The sequence below is a fragment of the Zalophus californianus genome, chromosome 14 (genome assembly GCF_009762305.2).
Source record: "Zalophus californianus isolate mZalCal1 chromosome 14, mZalCal1.pri.v2, whole genome shotgun sequence".
Lineage (NCBI taxonomy): Eukaryota > Metazoa > Chordata > Mammalia > Carnivora > Otariidae > Zalophus > Zalophus californianus.
The window spans coordinates 17,622,570-17,645,683 of NC_045608.1; the positions used below are offsets into that span (position 1 = coordinate 17,622,570).

General features: G+C 42.5%; 1 protein-coding gene across 6 annotated transcripts in view; it reads right to left on the bottom strand.

Annotated features, from left to right (window-relative positions):
• Positions 1-22,891, bottom strand: part of SART3 (spliceosome associated factor 3, U4/U6 recycling protein) — a 37,133-nt gene extending 14,242 nt beyond the window's left edge. For 4 of the 6 annotated variants that reach the window (XR_003516889.2, XR_003516888.2, XR_003516887.2 and 1 more), the window contains exons 1-11: positions 21,982-22,891; positions 13,295-13,421; positions 12,098-12,202; positions 8,906-9,090; positions 7,703-7,808; positions 6,479-6,603; positions 2,777-2,932; positions 1,906-2,044; positions 1,334-1,441; positions 827-904; positions 640-698 (exon numbers count right to left, since the gene is read on the bottom strand). Coding sequence is in view for 2 of the 6 variants with exons in the window: in XM_027575965.2 (XP_027431766.1) it covers positions 640-698; positions 827-904; positions 1,334-1,441; positions 1,906-2,044; positions 2,777-2,932; positions 6,479-6,603; positions 7,703-7,808; positions 8,906-9,090; positions 12,098-12,202; positions 13,295-13,421; positions 21,982-22,296 (1,503 nt within the window). In the remaining 4 variants the exon portion in view is untranslated. The remainder of the gene's footprint in view (positions 1-639; positions 699-826; positions 905-1,333; positions 1,442-1,905; positions 2,045-2,776; positions 2,933-6,478; positions 6,604-7,702; positions 7,809-8,905; positions 9,091-12,097; positions 12,203-13,294; positions 13,422-21,981) is intronic. The other 2 variants (XR_003516890.2, XM_027575966.2) reach the window with 1 other exon arrangement.
• Positions 22,892-23,114: the final 223 nt, after the last annotated feature.

Consider the following 23,114-nt stretch of genomic DNA (forward strand, 5'->3'; position numbering starts at 1 on the left):
TTTTATTTTTATCAAGCTTAACTACAAGCGTTTAATCTGAGGCCAAAGACAGACTGATCTAGAAGTAGGTCCCCACTCTCCCATCTATTAAGTGACTTGGGCAAGTGAACCTCTCTGAACCTGACAGATATTGGTGCTTTGACCTGCCTTCCCTCAGAAAATAAAACAGGATTAGAATTTCACAATTCTGTGAGCTGACCAAGGGCAAGTTCCATACCTTACTCACTTGAGGCCCTTGGTCCGACAATAACATTCAACTCATTATATCCCGTCAAATTTCTGTCTCCACACGAGATCAAAGACTTGGGAGCAGAAAGCAGGTCTACCTCATTTCCCCGGCACACAGTAAAATGCCTGGCAGACGGTACACACCCGGGTTACTCTCACAAACGGGGCACCAAGGGGAGGGGGCAGAAGTCCATGAGTGAACTCCTGGCATTCTGACATTTGCTGCCTAACTTCTTACCGAGTGCTAGTGTTTTCTCTAAGATACAGATGAATGTGCATCAAGGTAGATACAGAGCAAAATCATTTAGACCCTAGACCATCACCCAGGATTCTGACTCAACATCAGCCACATCATTACACACAGGTCCTTCAAAGGTGGATGTCACTGGCAGGTCCGTCAAAAACACTTACCTCGATCCTAGCCCAGTTCTGCATGATCATACAGCTTGGATCTCCGCTCTCATTGAAACCTGTTAAGAACAGAATTAGTCAAAATTAGAAAAGAATTTAGAGACAAAGAGCCTCTGACTGAGAAGGCACATCCACCAAGAAGAGGAAAGACAAGTGTGCATCAAGGAGGGAGTGAAGCCACACTTACGCTCCTCGACCTCCTGTTTCAGATACTCCAAGGCGCGAGTGAATGCAGACCTCAGCTCTTCCAGCTCTTTACTGGAGTCTGTTAGAAGTTGCAAGAGAGATTCGGCTTCATGAAACCGCATACCATGTCTTTTTTATTTCTTTTAAATCCTACAGTGAAACTCCTGGGAGCCTGCTATGCACCTGGCATCATGCTGGGGACACAGAAATAAAATTGCCAGTCCTGCCCCATCACGCAGTTGCAGAGACAGACACTGGAACAAACAGCACATCATGGACAGTGCTGGCAGGAGCCGGTATAGAACATAAGGACCCTAAGTCTCTTCCCTTACAATTCACAGCAGGACTTAAGGATTTAAGTAGCGAAAATTTCTGGGGGAAAACAGTTGCCAATGGCTGGTCTACATCATTTGCCTAATCATGATGTTATTTGGGCAAGCGGGACATCTCACTGAAAGACATGTTAGGAAAAAATTCAGAACTGAATTTGACATGTGAATTTAAATACCTTGTTTGAAATCAACCCTTCTCCTCAGGTAATCAAGGTACGCCTGCCAAATCTCCACATAATCAGTGGCTTGAATGAAGCCAGCACTCAAAGCTTTCTCAAAGGTCACTGGAATTAAAGAACAAGCCAGGATTTGTTACCAATTGAAAAGGAAGTTAATATAAATTATCAAGATGGTTATAAAAACCTCTACTGACCATCAAATACTATATGACTTAATGACAGGAGGCAACAAAGTGAATGAGCTAGAGAGAAATGTTCAAAAGAAGTGCTCCTCCAGGATTTGCACGAACTGTGTTCTAGAAAGGGCACGTTCCACAAGATGCCCTGCACTAAAAGAATTGCAGATCAGTAAGTTTGGGGAAAAGACCCCAACTTCTCAGAAAATCATAATGAATGTTAGCATGTTAAAAGCTTAAAACCAGTTTATCTCCCACTTAGGGCCCTTTCTGTCACTAACACCCAATGTCCCAAAGCTAACACCCAAGGAGAGGCTGAATTAATGACTGTCACAGCACTAGGTTTCTGGCCTGTGACAGAAAGCTTGAGTCTTCCCCCAAAATCATTCGCACCAGAAATCACTCGATGGTCAACTCCATGTCTTTCCATGGCCAAGAGGTAACGACTCCATAGGGCAACCGTCCACGGGCAGTTTCTAACAGCACGATTATGTACAGATAAAACCAAATCCTTTACTTTCAGCTGCCGATCCTATGATAAAGAAGTCCAGAGTTAGGAGATAAAATGCTACCATTACAGACTTTACTATCCACGAGAGACATTTCCAGCACAACCAGCTGACAAAAGAAATGTCTTTAGAAATGCCTCTCGTGACTGGTTTCTTCAACAAAGAAAGTGCAAGGGGGAGTTGGGATAGAAGAAGAGAGGTAGAGAGGGAACCTACAGATGAAAACAGCCTACGAGACATCAGCCAACCCTAACGGATGGACCTAGTCTGGATCCTGATTCAAATCTTTTATATATATATGTACTGAAATATTTACCAATGAAATGTGATTTCCGGATCTGCTTCAAAATCACATGGAAGAGGAAGAAGGTTAAGGATAGAGACGAAATTAGACTAGTGCCGTGAGTTCACTGTTGGAGCTGGGTGATGGGCCCATGAGGTTTCACCTTACTCCTCTATATCCTAGTGCTTACATTATTTCCCATCATGAAAAGTTACAAGAAAAAAAATTAATCTGTCACGAAGTCCTCAATAAGAAGACTGTGCAAATTTTTTTACAGTTAGTGATCAGTTTGAAATGACCTGAAACCCCGGAAGAACTCCCGAATTGAGCTGGCAGAGGGGAAAGGAGGATGAAAGGAAACTGAGGAAGCAGAGAGAGCACACAACCAACCCCAGGCACTCCTGCTCGTTTTCCTTGAACAGGTTCTCAGTTGGTAAAAAGGAGAGAAGGGAGAACAGTCAAGTGGTCTTACTAGGTACTGACTGTAGCGGATCCACAGGTCTGGGACAAGGCAGTTCTCGACCAGGGCACGCTCGAAGATCAACTGCACACGAGCAGGGTCACCAATTTTCATCTCAAAATCAATGTACGCTTGATATTCAGCCAGCCTGGGCGCCTCTGCTTGCAACTAAGGCAGAGGGGAAGCATAATGAGGTTGAAATGAGCTACCTGACACTGTTAGGAAGCACAACATATCTTCATATTACATTCTGGCAAGACTGGCTACATCAGTAAGAATCCCCAGTCCCCACTCTCAGAACCTCTGGCATGCCGGGGTCTACAACATGACAGGCAGAGTAAGAGTCCACAGTGCCTCTTCATGGCAACAGTTACAAAGGCCCCAAAAACCCTTTTCTGAACCCATTCTTAGGCCACAGGGGGTTTCTGATGGGAGCATCCATCAGAAACTGAATGAAAGAGAAACATCTTTGCCAGTGACCATGGCCAGCCATCCCTCCAAAACAGAAGTCACTTTCTCAGCCTACTGAGTGGAGTGAACGCAACCACACTGGAGTGATTCGCTGCCTTCATTCTAAGGCTTCTCATTCCAAATATCAGCTCCTGCCAGCGCACAGGTACATGCAGAACATGAAAGAGGCTAGGCTGAATGTTTACTGATCCAAAGACCTACAATCAAAATTCTTTTCAGACAAAAACCCCTACTCAACTTTCCTCTTCAGCCACACTTGACTAACAAAATGAACTAGCTGAGGATTTCATTAATGAGGCTCTGAGAAATACAACTGCATACCAACCATTTTCACGTGGAAAAGGGAGAGGGAGCACCGGCTGGCCAGCAGGAGAGCACACATGCTCTGAGCAGAAGATGACATCTTAGTCTCAGTTTCTAGTTATACTGACAAACTGGTTACCCAGACAGACTGCCACTGAAAACAACTAAAACTGCTGGATTCAGTACGAAAAACGTCTTGAAAATCATCAGAAAGCTGGCAAAGACATAAGAAATATTAAGGACAAAATCTAGGTGAAGGTTAAGCTTTTGCTGGTGTAAGATCTATTAAGGATTTGATCTTCACAGTGAGGTGTCATTTTTATCCTCACCTTACATCTGAGGTGACTGATACACACAGCGGCTAAGGACGAGCTCAAAGTCAAAGAGCCAGTAACTGGCAGAGCTAACATCCAAACTTGAAGCAGCCTGGCTCTCAAAGTCACTATTCTTCCTATAAAACAAGATACCAAAAAGAAAGCCAAGAAGCCCAACCAACCACGAAAAAGATAAATACAAAGATATCCACCCCTGGACCTACTGTACTGAAATTATGGGACACCAAACAAAACCAGTGAGATTTTAAAATGGGCCAGAGAGAAAACAAGGATTGCCATCAAAGAAGCCGACGTCTCAACAGCAACAACACAAGCCAGAAAGACAGGAGACATAACTGTCAATCTAGAATTCTACATCCTGAGAAATGAACTTTCAGGAAGAGCAAAGTGAAGACCTTTTCAAAATAAAACTGAGAAAGTCTGTTACCAGCAAATATCCAATGCAGGAGACTCTAAAGGGTATAACTGAAGCAAAATAAAAATGATTCCAGATGAAAGCTCCAGGATGCAAGTGAAGAAGAGCAAAGAAAGTGGGAAATGCATGTACTGAATGTAAGCAAGCTGGGGCTGTATAATGCAAGATTAACTTGACGACGATGCCTTTCAGGTCAAACAGAAAGGCAAGAAATACAAGAAAACACGAGTGTTAAGTCTGAGGCATGGTAAATGAAGTTGAAAGGATTCTAAGACCAAGAGAGGTAGAAAAACGCCACTTACAAACCATATTATGGTCAAAAAAACAAATATTATGGTCAACACGGAAAATCCAAAAGAATCTATTGGTCATTAATAAGAATTAGAAAGTTCAATAGACAAAAAAGCCAGTATAAAAAACAAATTCAATTTATATACCAAGGACAATTAGAAAAGCAAATCTTTCAAAAAGGTGGCATTTTCAATAGGATCAAAAATAACTTAGAAACAGATCTAAAGAATGTGTTCAAGGGACCAGATGAAATTATAAATTTATAAAACTTTACAGAAAGATAAGGCCCAAATAGCAAAGGCTTACACCACATTCATAGATTGGAAGACTCAGTATTTATAAGATGTACATTCTTCCTCAAATTGATCAATGCAATTCCAATACAAAACTCAACAGGTTTTTAAATACAATCTGAAAAGCTGACTCGAAATCCAAGTATTAAGAGCTAAAGAAAGAGAAGACACTCTTGAAGAGGAACAACATGGATGGGATTCATGTCACCGAAGAGCAAAACTTACGGAACTATCACTATCAGGACAGTGTGGTATCAGCCAGTGGAGCAGAACAGAAAGCCCAGAAATAGACCCACACCCCAATGGACAGCTAATCTCTGACAGATGTGGGCCGACACACCAATGAGGGGAGGATGGAATTATCAGAATCAGTGCTGGGACAACTGCTTCTCATATGGAAAAATGAAATCGGACCCCACCTCACGCCATACACAAAAATCAATTCCATATGAAGATCTAAACATGAAATACACAGCTATAAACTTTCAGAAGAAAACAGAGCTAACAATATTCATGAGTTTGGAACCTGGAGAGATTTCTTAAGTGTAACAAAAGCAGGAACCGTAAGAGAAAGAATGATAAAATAATGATAGAACAAGACTGAGAACTGCTCATCAAAAGATGCCATTAAAAAACTAAAAAGACAAACCACAAACGTGGGGGAAGCTTCTGCAATACATACAACCAAAATAAGGATTAAGATCCAGGATTCCTATGAATTAATTAGAAAAAAACAATGAGTCAAAGACTTCAACAGGCAGCTCACAAAAAAGGAAATCTGAATGGCCAACAGATGTGAAAAAACACTCAACTTTGTTAGTCATCAGGGAAATGCAGATTAAAATTACAATTTCAGATCCATCAGAGCAGCTAAAATTTATGTCAGTATCAAAGGCTGGCGAGACCAAGGAGAACCCTCAGTTCAGTGAGAACTCCTGGGCAGGAGTGTCAATTGGTAACACAGGAAACAGTTCAGCACGATCTTATGATCCAGCAATTCCTCCTAGGGATAGACTCTGGAGAAACCCTTTTCATATGTGCACCAAGAGACACGCACAAGAACGGCCAGAAACATGCTGCTCCTCCTCGCAACAAACTGGAAAACGAGCCAGCCGGGAACACAGATATATGAACTGTGGCGCACACATACAACTTCACGGCCACGGAAACAGACCATACTTATCAACGTGACTACAACCCAAGAACATGTTCAGGGAAATACACAGCATGATTCCATTATATAAAAGCTCAAAGACAAGCAAAATTACACAATATATTAATCAAGGATATGGTCATAGATTGTAAAACTATAAAGAAAAGCAAGGGAACGATTATCACAAAAGTCAGGAAAGTGATTACCTCTCGGGAGAGGGAAGAGGAGGCAATCGGAGAGGGGCACATAGGAGACTTCTAAGGTACTGGCAATGTTCTATTTCTTAACCTGGGTGGTGGGTACATGGATGTTCACTTTATTATTAGTATGTAAACTGTACGCACATATTTATACACTCTATAGATTTCACAACAAAACAAATTTTAAAGATGCAACTACTGATTAGGGAAAAATTTGCAGCGAGAAGTTTACTGTAAAGAGGCCAACACTCACCAGTGCTTCTTCATAGGGTTTGTAACTCTCCAACTGCTGTAGTGCTTTGTTATAGTTCTGAATCACCGACTCTGGTATTGGGTCTTCTGACCACTCTTCATACTCTGCAAATGTGGCCTCCATATCTATTGAAAGATGGATTCAGCCCCGTAGGTCTTGCCACTGAGTTTTATCAACCCAGAGATTAAACCACGAGACTTGGATGATTCTAGCCCCTCCTGCATCAGTGACCACAGCAACTCTTATGCTCAAATCTTCTACTGGGCCCAGGCCTGACGTTAGATTCTGTCTCAAAGCAATTCCCCTAGAAGCCCTACCAGTTAATAAGAGCAAAATTTACCTAGGGCTTCCTATGTTCTAACACTTTCCATCCACTAACTCATTCGATTCTTCCAACTCTACGGAGTAGGTTCTAACATGATCCCCATTTTGCAGGTGAGGAAACACAAGTAGAGGGTTACATCAATTGTCTGCAGTTCACAGTAGAGCAAGGCCTTGAACCAGGCAGTCTGGCTCAAGTACATGCTCTACTCACTGTACTATGCCACGTCACATTGGTACATGAGATGAAACCCACAGGCCGCTCAGTTCCAGCCTTTCTGCATGTCACCCGAGGATTCAACTGGAAAGCCACTTTGTAATTTGTTAAATCAAATCCAAATAAACCACGAAGTAAAAAGAGAAATTACGTCTGGGCTCAAGCAGTTGTCCAGAGGAGCCAAGAGTGTACAATGTATAACTACGCCTAAAGAAGAAATTCAGATATGAACACTTCCAATCAACAGTGCTCCTGAACCAAATCACCCCCACGGAATGATATAAGCCTGTGGAAAATCCCCATTCTGATACGGAAGAGGTTACTGCTAAAGAGAAAATGCTCACAATGGAACTCTTACTCAATAAAGTTTCCCCAGAAAATACAGGCGGTCAGCTTCCCTACTCCTTATAGTAACTCTACCCTCCAACAGTGTCTTAAAAGAGGAAACTGAGAGTCAGCAAGTCTGGCTTCTAGTCCTGCTGGCTGACTCTCAATCCTCTTGACCATTTACAATTCAAGGTATGTTTTTACCAAGGGCCTTGTCCACAGTGACCCTGTCCAGTGAGAGTAAGAACACCAGCAACATCTGCCTCACAGGATGCTGGGAAAGAGCTACTGACAGGACATACCCCAAAGCATTTTAAAAACCACGGAGGGCCGGCTGTCGACAGGTCAGTTTCTCTTACCATAGAGTGGGATCGCCAGCTGTCGCCGAAAGAGACTGTGGACTTTCTCCAGCTGTGAATCAAAGGTTTGTTCCCAGTCAAAAGGGGAAAGGAAGCCAGCTATGGGCTAAAGAAGCAAATTTGTAGTAAATGACAAACTTTGTGGTCCTTCCTACTTCAAAAAATATTTCAACCAATTTTTTAGTTCAAACTAAAAATATATATATGACCTCTGATACAAAAGGTATTGTGTCAAATGCTGCACGAGGCACAAAAATAAACATTGCCTCTGCTACTATTTATGATGGGGTGAAAGCAAAAAGGAACATAGAAATGTGTATATTGACCATAAATGCACAGATGACTACAATGAAGCAGAATCATCACGAAAGAAAGGATCACAAGTAGCCAAGTACCATGCTTTCAGCCAGTTTTTAAGGCTGCATTTTGTTACGAAGGGAGGAAATGAGGCAAGATGCCCACAGGAGCTGGCATTTAGGGTGCATCTGCAGGTTCTCCCGACATCGTGAGCGGAGGAAAAGGACTCCCAGTCGAAGGAACAGTATTAAGTACAGTAGCCAGCAAGTGCACGACTGTGGAGGGGGGCAGGGTTACGTCCAATGCTAGAGGGCCACAAATGTCAGCCGAAGGAGTTCGTCCCGATGCGTTGGGATACGCTGAAGGCACCACTGCAGACTTTTCAACAGGGATGTAATCAACAAGGGCCTGGGCTACTTTACTAATAACCATCTAACTACTACTGCAGGGCTCCATCCACTAGGTACCAAGGGTAACTGCGCACACACACAAACACCAGGGCGGTGGGGGGGGACACACTGGGAGGGGACTGTAAAATCCTTGAGTCAAAGTTTTAAAAAAATCCAATTATGATGGAGTCAAATCTCTTATCTCTTGCAGTTATTACTGGACACGACTGATATACATACATGTGTATTTTTTTTGAGTGACATAGTTATTCTTGTATATTCACCTGGAACCAGTCACTGAAATAGTATTTTTAAATATCAGAAAAATTACAGGGTCATCTCTGAGTCAAAGAAATCAATCTTGCTGTTCCACAAAGACTACTGATTTTACTTTACTGCCCACCCACTAAGGGACTGGCGAGGACCATTTTGTTAACTGTGTTCTTCCAAGGCCACTTACAAAGATAGCCCTGACTACTCGAAGGCAAGCACCGGTCACAGAGACCGGGGCACTCACCCGGGCAGCTTCCACAATGGCACTTTCAAACTCCCGGTAAGCCTCCCAGATGGCGAGTCCTTTGGTCATATGTAAGCCAACTGATGAGAGCGCCCTTTCAAACACAGAGCGGACTTTCTCAAGGCCACCTTTCTGACCAATTCCACCGACTGAGTACTGGCCATACTCTAGCCAAATGTTAGGACCTAAGAAGGAGAAGCGCTCTATTAATTCAGGATATGAAATACCCAAAAATCAAAACTTTTGTTCCAGTGCATCACGAAAGAAATATGCCCACCAAAACAGTACTCATTCATGCAAAAAGGCAAGAGCACATCAACAAGCATCCTAATGTATGTACAAGATCCATTATAACACATATAACACCTATATTATACATTATACATATACCATATATTATATATACACATATATAGCAATACACAATATTACTAATACTGCACCTGGAAAAGAAAGTGTATCTTAAAACAATGACCCTACTAGGTTACAATTATTGAGATTTTACTGCACAAACAGAATATGCCAGCAGGTAATATGTAATACGCTCATGATTATAAAGCCTATTTATTAAAATGGAAGGAATTCAATGAAAATAGTTACTAATCTGAGTCAATTTTCGGAAAGATTTCAAAGCCTAGAATTTTTTAACTTTTGAACCTTTTTAATAAGCCTTCTGGTCAAAGTCAAAGAACAAATTAAAACCAAATCCTATAACCAGAAGTCTGTATTTTAAGTTTCTCTTTGTACTGATGTTTAAACAGCAACAACAGAGAAGATCTGGTTGCCCTGTTTTTTGTCACTTTCTTCTTAAACTTTATTTACTCACCCGTACGGCTTTAAGAGCAGACTAATGAATTAGACTCTTGAGGAACGCAGTGGTTCCCACTGTACACGTTTTGCCTATTAAGTCACTTTTCAAAGATCTGAAATAATTTCACAGGCCTTATCCATTAACCTTGTAAAATAAAAATACTTAAAAGATAAGAAGTCAATTTGACAATTACTGTATGTTTTCCTGGGGCTTGTTTTTTCTTTGAAACAGATTTATTTCAGACAACTTAGCCAAAGTTTGTTAGCTACTCTGTTTTAGCTCACCAGTACAGAGCTGCCATATGGGCTGCAAAACAAAAAAAGAAGAGAGGGGCGCCCGGCTGGCTCAACTGCTAGAGCATGCGACTCTTGGAGCAGGCCAAAGTGGCTTCCGAACATTAACAAAACAAGGGACATAATTTCCATGCTCTATAGCTCCTGAAACTAACACAAGAACTCCATGGGTCCCCATTCAAAACTACTTTTAAAGAGACCTAATCTAAGAAGCATGATTATCTGGCTTCCAGACCCCCAGCAGCCCTGAAGCAGCTCAGGGATAGGAAGGCACGCTGACCTTAGCACTGACAGTGGAGGCCCGACAGCAGGGTGACTGCAGACCATCAAGGACTGAAAAATGTTACAGTCTGGGGAGGTGCTGTTAATGAGGACTCTGAGACCTTCACAAAGGGGTGACAGGATCATCAGAAAACATGGGAGTGTCACACCCTTGGAACCGTCAAGAGGTTCTAAGAAGCCACATGGTGGATCGGAGCAGACACACAAGAATACTAGAAGCACATATGGTGTAATTTCATATTCACAAAACACCTGTAATTTGCAGTATTCGGATTATAAAAACTAAAAATTGATCAATTCTATTGGCTGGTAAAAGCACATGAAAATTTCTCTTCCCCAGGGCAGTCTATCTTCAAGTTCCAGTGCTTCTCACAAGGGGAAATGCCCACAATGGGGAGTGGGACAAAACAGCTATGGAAGAAAGATGTTTAACTTAAAAGGAGGAAATTCTGGGGGGCACTTGGGTGGCTCAGCCAGTTGGGCGTCCGACTCTTGATTTCAGCTCAGGTCATGATCTCAAGGTCAGGCTGAGCACGAAGCCTGCTTGTCCCTCTCCCTCCACTCCTCCCCGCCCTCCAACCCCCACTTGCAAGTGCACTCTCTCTCAAATAAATAAAATCTTAAAAAATAAAAAAATTTTTAAAAGGAGGAAATTTTTTTAAATATTTTTAAAAAATTCTTTGTCCATAACATTCTGATGTGTCCTATATGTAGGTAAAAAGAATATTTAGAGAATCATACTACCAACAGGGGAGGGTAAAGAAATTTAAAGGGAGAGAAGGTGTCTACACTCCACATGTGCTGACAAAATAACAACACGAGCAGACAATGCACAACACAGACTCCTGTGCTGATGGGGGTTCCTTATCTGCAGCGGTGGTTACCAAAATCTACACGTGGGATAAAATGTCACAGAAGCAGACACGCACATTGTACTAAGCTCAATTCCCTGGTTTTGATTTTGTAGAGTAGTTACAAGATATTGGGGAAAGCAGGATGAAACAAGCATAGGACCGCTCTATACTACTGTCCTATAAATCTATAATTATTTTATTTATTTATTATTTGAGAGAGAGAGAGAATGAGAGAGAGAGAGCATGAGAGGGAAGAGGGTCAGAGGGAGAAGCAGACTCCCTGCTGAGCAGGGAGCCCGATGTGGGACTCGATCCCGGGACTCCAGGATCATGACCTGAGCCGAAGGCAGTCGCTTAACCAAATGAGCCACCCAGGCACCCCAATCTATAATTATTTTAAAATAAAAAGTTTTTAAAAACATTCTAATAAAAAAAAAAAAAGAGCGCTCTGTCAAAGGCAACCTTTAGTCATCTGGAAATACCATGTAAGTTCTCCCTGCCAAAAAAATGCTGGGTGTGAATATATTCACTCCCTTACTACAAACATTTCTTCTAATTGTATTTTAGAACCAGATATCCTCATATGAAAACCACAGACAGGGGCGCCTGGGTGGCTCAGTTGGTTAAGCATCTCCCTTCGGCTCGGGTCACGATCCCGGGGTCCTGGGATCAAGTCTCGCATCAGGCTCCCTGCTCAGTGGGGAGTCTGCTTCTCCCTCTGCCCCTTACCCCGCTCTCATGCTCTCTCTCACTCAATCTCTCTCTCAAATAAATAAAATCTTTAAAAAAAAAAAGAAAAGAAAACCACAATGAGAATAATAAGTAAACTCAAATCTTTCTAATGACCAGACTAACACTCTCCTTTCTGAGGAGCAACACCTCACAATGCAACCCAGGGCATCAGAGACAGATGCATCCACAGACCCCTCGAAAAAGCACACAGGGAACTTACAAATATAGTCCTTCACAGCTTTCTCAAAGAGGTCGTACACGTGCTCTCTGTCCAGGCCGTCCAGAGCCATGCTGACCTCGTCATGCAGCCACTCCAGCCAGAGCTCTGCAAGACAACAGCACCTCCTGCATCACCATCTCCTTCACCAAAGGGCAGGATGAAAGCAGGGACTTTACTGCGAGTCATGAGCACACAAGCGTTTCACCCCTCTTATACAGCGATTCTTCAAACTTGTACTGAGCATGTAGAAGGTTTATGCTTCCAAATAAGATCAAATAATTAAAATCATAATATCCTACACCTGTTGGGCATTTTATATTTTTGCTAAGTACTTACATCTATGGATTTCTTATTCAATCTTTTTAAAACTCCTGTAGTTGACAGTCATAATAATGAATAATGACGGCATCTATCTAAGCATTTACGACATGCTAGGGCATTTATTACATGTTGTACACAGAATACCTCATCCAATCCATGTACTATAAAGTAGAAACTACTGCTAGCCCCATTTTACTGCTGGAAAAACTGAGTCTCACAATGTTTACATAATTCGCTTAAGGTCTCACAGCTAGTAAGATGTACAGTCAGGAATGAATCTGGGCAATCTGATTTCAGCTTCTATACTCGGCAGTTATGCTTTTGGGCAGGGAGAGGGGGACAGAGCTGGATCTGGGACCAGTGTTTTCCAATTCCTCCCGAAAAGATCAATTACAAACATTCATGAAGACTGATCTACAAGAGGCACAGTGGAATTCTGTTTCAAGTAAGTAAGGATAAATAATCTAAATGCCCAACTACTGTGTAACAAACAAGGTATGAAACATTTACATGAAAATTTGTTTATAAAAGTTTAATAATAATACAGTTATCTGGTGCTGAGAAAACGAACACCGGAATGGGAAACAGAAAAATATGGGACAAGTTTAATCATGACGTAGGATTAAAAAAAAAAAAAAAAAAAAATCAGGATCCAAAACATGAGTCAGTACTACACGATCATGAACTATGTTCTGCAAAAACTGAAAGATGAAAAACTAGAAATCACTGACACTGGATGACGGGCTTTCTTCTTTCCACTGTATTTATATGTTCCACACTTCTGTAGGAACACGTCCCAGTTTCAGCATTGAAAACAGAATGTATACTCTTCAGTTCTCTGTGTTTATAAAAGCAGCCCGACTGCTGACGCGTTACCTTCAGTCAAAGGAAAGATTTCACTCATCTTCTGGCGAGCCATCCTCACTTTGGTAAGCTCCCCCTCCAACCGGAGCAGCCGGATCAGGTCCACATGGCAGTTGTAGTCATAGACATTGATAGACAGCTGAGGGGAAGAAAGCACAAGGTGAAATTTAAAATGCCACCATCAAAATAACTTAGCATTTTTCACCACTGGTGACAACGCACGTGTCCGCTACAAACAAAATAGATGGGCTATCTGGGAGAGCCACTGAAACAGCAATGCAAAATATACCCCCAGGAAGAGGAAGAAAAATCAATGAACGGGGCTTTCTCTAATAAATGCACAGCACCTCCACTCTGTTCCAGTCCCTATCAGAACCCAGTTGGGCTGTTCTCTGAAATACAGAAATATTCTGATGAAACAAACACCAAGTGTGACCTAAGGCAAGTCATTAACTTTGCTAAGCCTCCATTTCCTCATCTGTAAAATGGGGATACCACTACGGTCTAGTCCTTAAGGTTCTTGTGAGGATTTTACTTTTTATTTTTTTATTTTAATAGTTTTTTTTTATTACGTTATGTTAATCACCATACACCACATCATTAGTTTTTGATGTAGTGTTCCATGATTCATTGTTTGGGTATAACACCCAGTGCTCCATGCAGAACGTGCCCTCCTTAATACCCATCACCATCTTGTGAGGATTTTAAAATGTGATTAACAACATGCTTTAGCACCTGCCAGCTATGTAGGTTAAGAGCTCTTTTCTTTTACTAAACAAAAACAATAAAAACAAAAACCCCTACTGGGAGGAACAAGAATGGCAGCACCGTTGAAGCTGATAGGCACGTAGAGATTTATTTTTATATTTGAAACTTTTCAAACTAAAAGTTAAAACAAATTAAAATAACTGCTTAACAAGCTTTCAGACATCTAAGACAACAGAAAACGAAAAGAATCTGTCACTAGCAGACTTTCTCTTAAAGACAGCTAAAGGAAGAGAAAGGGACTGATCTTGTAGCATCAGGAAGGAAGAACTGGAAGAGCATGAAATACAAGTATCCTGGATGGTCCTTCTCATGAGTTTTCTACGTTGTATGTGATTAACTGACACAAAAATTTTAAGACCACCTGATACTCAAAACAGTATTTAAAAGTGAGGATGCTAAAGTGACCTAAATGGAAGGACAGTATCCACACTTCACTCCATGGTAGAACACAGATACCATGTAAGTCAAATAAACTCTTCCCAAGGCAACCACTAAGAAACTATACAAAGCAATACCTTAAAAGTCACTATAAATAAATCAAGACAGAATCCTAAAAAATGTTCAAGTAACTCATAGGAAGGCAAGAAAAGAGAAACAGAAGAACAAGAAACAGAGGAAACAAATAGAAAATAATAAAATGTCAGGCTTTAGACCTAACATAGCAATAACTATCTTAAATGTTTATGCTCTTGGGACGCTTGGGTGGCTCAGTCGGTTAAGCGTCTGCCTTCGGCTCAGGTCATGATCCCAGGGTCCTGGGATCAAGTCCCACATTAGGTTCCTTGCTCAGAGGGGAGTCTGCTTCTCCCTCTGCCTGCCACTCCCCCTGCTTGTGCGCTCTCTCTTTCTGACAAATAAATCTTTTAAATGTTTATGGTCTCAACACACTAATTAAGGGGCGCCTGGGTAGCTCAGTCGGTTAGGCATCTGACTCTTAATTTCGGCTCAGGTCATGATCTCGGGGCCATGGGACTGAGCCCCACATGGGACTCTGTGCTCAGCGGGGAGTCTGCTTCTCTCCCTCTCCCTCTCCCCTTGCTCACTCTCTCTATAAAATAAATGTTTAAAAATATATATACTAATTAAAAGGCAGAGAATGGCAGAGTGGATAAAAACACAACCCAACCATATGCTGATTACAAGAAACTCACTTCAAATTCAAGGACATAGGAAGGCTGAAAGTAAAAGGATAAAAAAAAGATATACTATGTAAACATTAGTCCAAAAAAAGAAGTGGCTATATTAATATCACATAAAGCAGATTTCAGAGAAAACATAACTACCAAGAATAAAAGGGGCATTACAAAATGATGAAAGGATCAACCCACCAGGAAGACAAAGCAATCCTAAATGTGTATGCAACAAACAACAGACCTTCAAAATAGATTAAGCAAGACTATTCGAGCTAAAAGAGACACATACATGCTTACAATAGGGACTTGAACATCCTCCACTTCAGCAACTAAGAGAACTACTAGATGAATAATCAGCAAGCATACAGAAGAAACTCAGTATCATCAACCAAAAGGATCTAATTAACATATACAGAACATTCCATCTGATAGGAATGAATACATCTTTTTATCCTCAAGGGCCCATGGAAGATTTACTGAGACCAAATCATGGGCTGTAAGACAAACTGTAACAAATTTTTAAAAAGTGAAATCATACAGAGTATGTTTTCTGATCACAACAGAATTAGAAATCAGTAATGGTAGGAAATCTTTAAACATTTGGAAATTAAGTGATACACTTCTAAAGAATCCATGGGTCAAAGAGAAAGTCTTGAGGGAAACTTAAAAATATGTAGAAGTGAATGAAAATGAAAATACAGCAAGTCAAAATAAGGGATACAGCTAATGCAGTATGGAGAGGAAACTTACAGAACTAAATTCAATGTATAAAAAGAATCATACACCATAACTAAATGGAATTTGTTCTAGGTACATAAGACTAGTTCATAGTTCAGTCTTTGAAAAATCAATCACTGTAATCCAACAGATCAACAGGCTAAACAAAAATCATGGTATCAATTGATAGAGAACATGCATTTGACAAATCTAACAACCATTCAACCATGATAAAAACTCTAGACTGGTTAGGGCCTTATCAAAATTTAAACTTTTTGCTCTATGAAAGACTCTACTGAGGATGCAAAGACAAGCTAAAGACTTCAAAAAAATACGTACAAACCACATATCCAGCAAAAGACTACTATCTAAAAGATACAACTCCAAACTCAACAGTCAAGGAATTCAATTCGAAAATGGGTAAAAGACATGAACCAACAGGCATATGCAAAGAGGACACACAGACAGCAAATAAACGCATATAGTAGTCAACATCATTAACTATCAGGGAAATGCAAGTTAAAACCACAATAAGGTATCATTACACACCTAACAGAATGACTAAAATAAAAAATAGTGACAATACCAAATGCTGGAGAAGATGGAGGAAAAAAAAAAACCAACTGGCTCACTCATACATTGCTGATGTTGCTGATGGGAATGTAAAATGTGTATGGCAGCTCTGGAAAACAGCTGGGCCGTTTCTCACAAAATTCAACACACAATTACATCACCCAGCAAGTGCACCCTTGGGTATTTTTCCAGAGAAGTAAAACCTATGTTCCCACAAAACCTGTATGCGAATGTTCATAACAGCTTTATTCTTAGTAGCCCAAACTGGAAACAACCCAGACATCCTTCGATGGTGAATGGTTAAAGTAACCGTGGGGCACCCACACTGTGGAATACTACTCAGCCAGAAAAAGGAAATGAAAACCAAGTACCCCACTTAGATTAACTTTTTTTTTTTTAAGATTTTATTTATTTGACAGAGAGAAAGAGAGAGAGAGAAAGGGAGCATAAGCAGGGGCGAAGGGAGCAGCAGACTCCCCACTGAGCAGAGAGCCCTACATGGGGCTGGATCCCAGGACCCCGGGATCATGACCTGAGTCGAAGGCAGAGGCTTAACCAACTGAGCCACCCAGGGGCCCCGAAAGTCAGATGAATCTTAAGGGAATTATGCTGAATAGGAAAAGCTAATCTAAAAAGATTACATACTGTATGATTCCACTTACATAACATCCTTGAAATGACAAAATTATAGAAATTGAGAACAGATTAGTGGTCGCCAGAGGTCAGGAACTGTAACTATGAAGAGACAACAAGAAGGACCCTTGTGGTGACGGAACTGCTGTGTTGACTGTATCAACGTCAACATCTGGGTGGTGATATTACACTATAGTTTTACAAAAGGTTACTGTTGGGAGAAACCAGTAAGGCGTACACAGGATCGCTGTAGAATTCCTTACAACTGCAAGGAAATCTACAACTTTCTCAAATTAGAAAGTTTAATTTTTTCAGAAAGCTTTCATATGAGTTGGGGTATAGGGTTCCCTTAAGTCTATACACAAACACTAGTGTCTACTCTTCCAACATCCGCCACAACATTTCAGCACTAAGTATTTCCCTCTCCTTCATTCAACTAACACTCTGACAATGTACTCAATAATCTAGACACTAGCTACTGCATTAAAATACAGAGGAGGATTTGTCTCACCAGGTAGCAAGTCTCAGTAACAACGAATTAGGCCGTGGAATTGACACGGGATTGACAAACTAACAGAACAAAAAAAGCCCCGCAGACAGAAGACATATAACAGAGCGGCACCGGTTGTGTCTATTAAAATGAATTCATGGGGCGCCTGCATGGCTGTCAGTTGGGCGTCTGCCTTCGGCTCGGGTTGCGATCCCAGGGTCCTGGGATCGAGGCCCGCATCAGGCTCCCTGCTCAGTGGGGAGCCTGCTTCTCCCTCTCCCACTCCCCCTGCTTGTGTTCCCTCTCTAGCTGTGTCAAATAAATAAAATCTTAAAAAAATAAAAATAAATAAAATAAAATGAATCATGACCCATGACCACGACCCCAGCTTGAAAAACACTCAGAGAAATCTTTATACATGTTGAATAATACCACATTTCAACAGTAACAATGTTCCTTGTAGCTTGCTGATAACAGGACCAAAAAAAATAAAATAAAATAAAAATAAACTGTGAGCAATCCAAATGCTAGAAGAACCGATAAATGGTGGGACACCCACCCAATGGCGTACTAAATATACAGTAGACAAAATGAACGAACTGCAGCTACAAGGAACACAAGATGAATCCCAGAAACGCACTGCTGGGTAGAAAGCAGTCCCAAAAGATTACACGTAGCATGATACTCTTTCCAAAAGCTCAAAAATTAGCAAAAGTGGGCAAATATTATTTAGGGACACATATGTAGGTGATAAAACTATACATGTTTTAAAAGAAAAGGAAGCACACCAGTTCAAGAAAGTTGTTACCTGGGCTTTTGGAGGGGAGGCAGGGCCATGGAGAAAGGGCAAAGCTGATTAAGTATGTGCAACACTACTGATCAAGTTCTAACTCTTAGACCAAGTGGTGGCATAAGTAGGGTTTATTTCATCACCACACTTCACAATTTACAGATGTGAAATTTTATGTGATCAAATCACATGCAAAAAGACAATAAAGACTCAATAATAGGCAAGAGTCTGACCTCTAATTTTTTTTTTAATCTTAAGACTTTTAGCAACGTTCTCCTGCTCATGATATATAAAACTGAACAAGCTGAGCCCATCCCATGATTACATGATGGGTTGAAAAGGGACTGGACTAGGTCAGGACACAAGCGTTCTATTCACCCCTGGTTCTCAGCTTCCTCCTTTATACCAGGAAGGAGCCGGAGTAAACCTTTGCTTCTCAAGCGGGCTGCCATGACACACTAATGTTTCAAAACCGACTGTCAAGTGTGCACCCGAGTAACACTAACTAAAGAAGTGAAGTTTGCCCAAAATGTACTTTTCTAGTTAGAGAAGAGGCAGAAGCTCTCCCTGTCACCCACTGCTCTCAACTCACTTGGGTCTGAATGTGGTTTTGGAGCATGAAAGGGGGTGGGAAGTCCTCTTAGTGTACTGATGTCTATACAAGTGCCCCTTACATGAATACCATCTGTAGGTCAGAAAAAAAAGGTATAAAAGTCAATGAAGTAGAGAAACTGCCTCCCAGGATGGCTTTTGGTCTAAATTTCTGATTTCTAAGAAGGCCCAAATAATAAAGACACTATATAAGAAGAGGTGCTCCAAAAGTATGTGTATTAAATGCACAGAGATGCACTTAAAAGACATTTCAACAGAGTTCGCTTAGCACCGACAAGTGAGCACATATACTGGTCTATTCTGGTCTCAGAACATCAATAAGAAAGGAAGATTTAAAGAAAGAGGCGGCTTAAATCAATGCACAAAATGACGTGTTGATTTCCTGACCCCTAACAGCACAACCTAGACCCGGAGCGGTGGTGAAGAAACAACAAGAGGTCTGGTCCAAAAGACACAACCCCTGCAATCACGGAAAGGCTGGGAATGTACAGAGCGGGCCATGGCACAGCACCTACTATGTGTCAAATTTGCCAGGAGCTTTGTAAGCGGCAGGTCGCTTAAGCTCCACAACAGCCCTGTCTGTGAGGGAGGCACTGTTACAACCCTACTCTCAACCACCTAGGACACGGCAGGCTCAGCGAGCTGGAATAACTTATAAGGCCCATGAGGTGCCACTTTTCGTTTCAGGACACAAACACAGATAACGGGAAATCTTTGCTTTTGTTACATGGACAGACACCGCAACTAACTTGAGGTTTCCATAAAATACACTCAGAGACCTGGAATTTGCAAATATGACAAGGCTGAGTTTTTCACAGGCCTAAAAGTTTTCCAACATTACACTCCACCATAAGAGCAGTTACAGCAGGATCAGGATGAGGTAGGAGGGAGGTTTGGAAAAATTGGAAAAATCAATCTCTAGACCCCATGACAATGAGCTTGATAGAGCCAGAGGCTCTTCAATTCACATCACTGTGTAGTCACCGTCTGAGTCCAAACCACCTTCTGTGACCTGAGGTAGGGCAGGACACCAGTAGCCAGGAGACCTCTGCTCTGACCCATCCTGCTCTCTCGCTAGCTGGTTACCCTCACCAAGGACTTAATCTTTCTGCTTCCAAGCTTCCCCTTCCGCTCAAACAGCTAATCTTTATTTCCCCTGACTCACAGAAGAGTGAGCTAAAGGCTCGTGGAAAAGCCCAAGGCTAGAAGTCAGAAGCACAGATTTCCATCAGGACAGGGACATCGTCAGCCTGGCACCCTATTATTACACTGCATTTTCTGAATGAATAAAACACTGAGTGAACACTGGCGTACCTATTTCTAAAAAAACAGGAAAGGTAACCACTTCCCTACCCCAACTGGGCTCCTCTGACATTCAAATGTGATGACAAATGAAACAAGCAATACCGATGGATATCATCACTATTTCACAACAAAAAAATCACTGCTAAAGATGACATTATAAGGAATCTCACACCCAGCAAGGTTAAGTGAGTAACGCAGGTTAACAGCTTCACATCACTAAGTGATTTCCTATCAGTGTGGCTTTTGGTCCACAGACAACCCTGATAAATTCAATTCCCCTTGTGAGTGACTCTGAGCAAATTATTTCATCATCTGTTCTGAGCCTGTTTCCTCATCGCTAAAACGAGGATGTGCTTGCCCTTCCAATTCTTTTTTTTTTTTTAAAGATTTTATTTATTTTTGCAAGACAGCGAGAGAGAGAGAAGAGACAGCGAATGCACGAGAGCACGGGAGCAGGGGTAGAGGGAAGAGGCTCCCTGCTGAGCAGGGAGCCCAAGGCAGGACTCGATCCCAGAACCCTGGGATCATGACCTGAGCAAAAGGCAGACGCTTAACCGACTGAGCCACCCAGGTGCCCTGCCCTCCCAATTCTACTTCCCCCTCTTCTCCCTGTTCTGTGTCCTCTTGTGTGGGCCACATCCGTGGGGTCTCTGGCTCTCTTGCTTCCAGCAGGGTTTGCCCCGCAAAGGGCACCTGCAGAAGTCTGGAGAGAGGAAAACAGGTCAGGGCATTCTTCCCCCACCCCAATCCCTGATGGGAAGCTGGGGCTGCACCCCCTGACCAAAGGTCTCACCTGCTCTCAGGTGCCTTCTCCACACAACTATTCAGAAACTGGCTGGTTTTCTCCCCTCATCTCTTCGGGCCTAAACGTGGACACAATGTCCTGCTGTCACTAGCCCTGAGGTACTGCACCTCCACTTCTGATCTCTCTGACCACGCTTTAATAAACACAGTAGTCCCTTTATTAACCTCCTCTCAAATTATCCTAATGCTGAGACGCTGGGTTACACAGGAGTTACAAATTAGAGATCACGGTACCAAGAGCTGCCAGGCACCGGGCTATTAATTACTCTTACGACGACTACATCATGCAGAAATTGTTGCTCCCAATTTACAGGTGAGAAAGCGGAGGCTCAGAGAAGTTAAGAAATGTGCCTAAGCTCACACAAGCATGGACTAACTACAACTGGGGCCTTAGCCTCCAGACGCTGAAATTTCTCCCGTCCCGTTTCTATCAGCATCGTCACTGCTTTGTCTATCACACCGTAGTTCATCATTGTGGGCATCGCTACTGAAAAGAAAGGAAAAAAAACCCACTCTCTGAGGAGTACAATTTTATTGCTACTGCTGACCATAGTTTAACGGTGTGGTTAAAAGCGGGAGCTCTGGAGTCGTTTCCGAGTTCAAGGCCTGGTTCGCCACTTGCAGAAGCGTAACCCTCAGCTACAGAATTCCCTCCACGAGGAGCCTCAATTTCCTCCCGTAAAACGGGGAATACACTACTTCCTTCCCTGGGTCGCTCGCCGCAAGCGCGTTCAATGGGATAACGCTTGCAAAGCGCCCGGTGATTAATAGCGGTTCTGCGGCCTTGGCGGCTTTATTATCGCCGGAGACCGGGGAGAAGGGCCGGGGCCTGGGAACCTGATGAAAAGAGCCCGCCGCCCAGCCCCAGACGCACCTGCTCCTCCAGCCGCTCGATTTCCAGCTGGTTCTTCTCCTCCTCTTCGTCATACTCCCATTCGTACTCCCCGGGGGAGCTCTCCGCGGAGGAAGCCATGGCGTACTCCTCGTCCCCATCGCTCTCACTCACACCTTCCTCCGGCTGGTCCCACCCGGGCTCCACGGCCTTGTACGTCGCAGCGGCCACGGCCCGCGATAACACCTTCCTCCTCGTCCTAGCCGTCTTAACGTCATCCTCCTCGCCCTCTGCGGTGGGCCCGGCCTTGGGCTCAGCCTCCGTTTCTGAAGTCGATGTTGCGGCCGCCGTCGCCATCTTGCGCTTCCAGTGACTCCCGGGTCTTCTCGCGGCCGCCGAAGACCCGCTGAAATAGAAGCTGCCCGCGGCGTGCGCCTGATCAAACCCCCGCTCTCCCTACTACCGAAGGAGAAACTGCGAGCCTCGAATGGCGGGAAAATCTCGGAATGCATGAAACTTCGTATTGCTTTTACATAGGTGTAAAAGTTCTCTCAGAATAAGAACACCCCAACACGGCATGTGTCCCGTCGCAACTTCGGACAGATGTTGGGTCTTTGCACAGGAAGTGAAGGCCGTAGAGGAAGTCAGGGAGTGATGACTGAAGTGAAGGGTTTGGCGCCATCTTGAGAAGGTCAAAAGGAATCGGAATGAATGCCTTCCTTAGCGCCTAACACGACCTGGCGCGTGGTTCAGTCTCCCCAGCAACTGAGCCTCAAACGCAGAGAAAACTCTTTAAGTCCCCGGGGAAGGGTCGATTGCACCATTCCCGAGAAAAACCTAGTTCCCAAAAAGACTCCTCCCCTTTATGTAATACCTGGTGCCTAAGTAAGTGTTAAATACAGGTGTGTTTTCTGCTTTCTATAAAATCATATTCTGCGAACCAATATTAATAAATTTCATTACTAATCGTTTGGAAACTCTTCATTTTCAGGCATTGTCATATAAATATGTCAGTTTGCTGCTTTATAAAAAGAAATACATGCAGACATATACATACATACTTTAAAAAAAAATCGGGGTATGGCCTGTTCGTTTCCTGTTACGCTCCCATTTTTGAGGTAGGAAAATATTGTTTATTTGTTGCCTTTTTCCCTCATTAGCAAGGTTAGTCATGT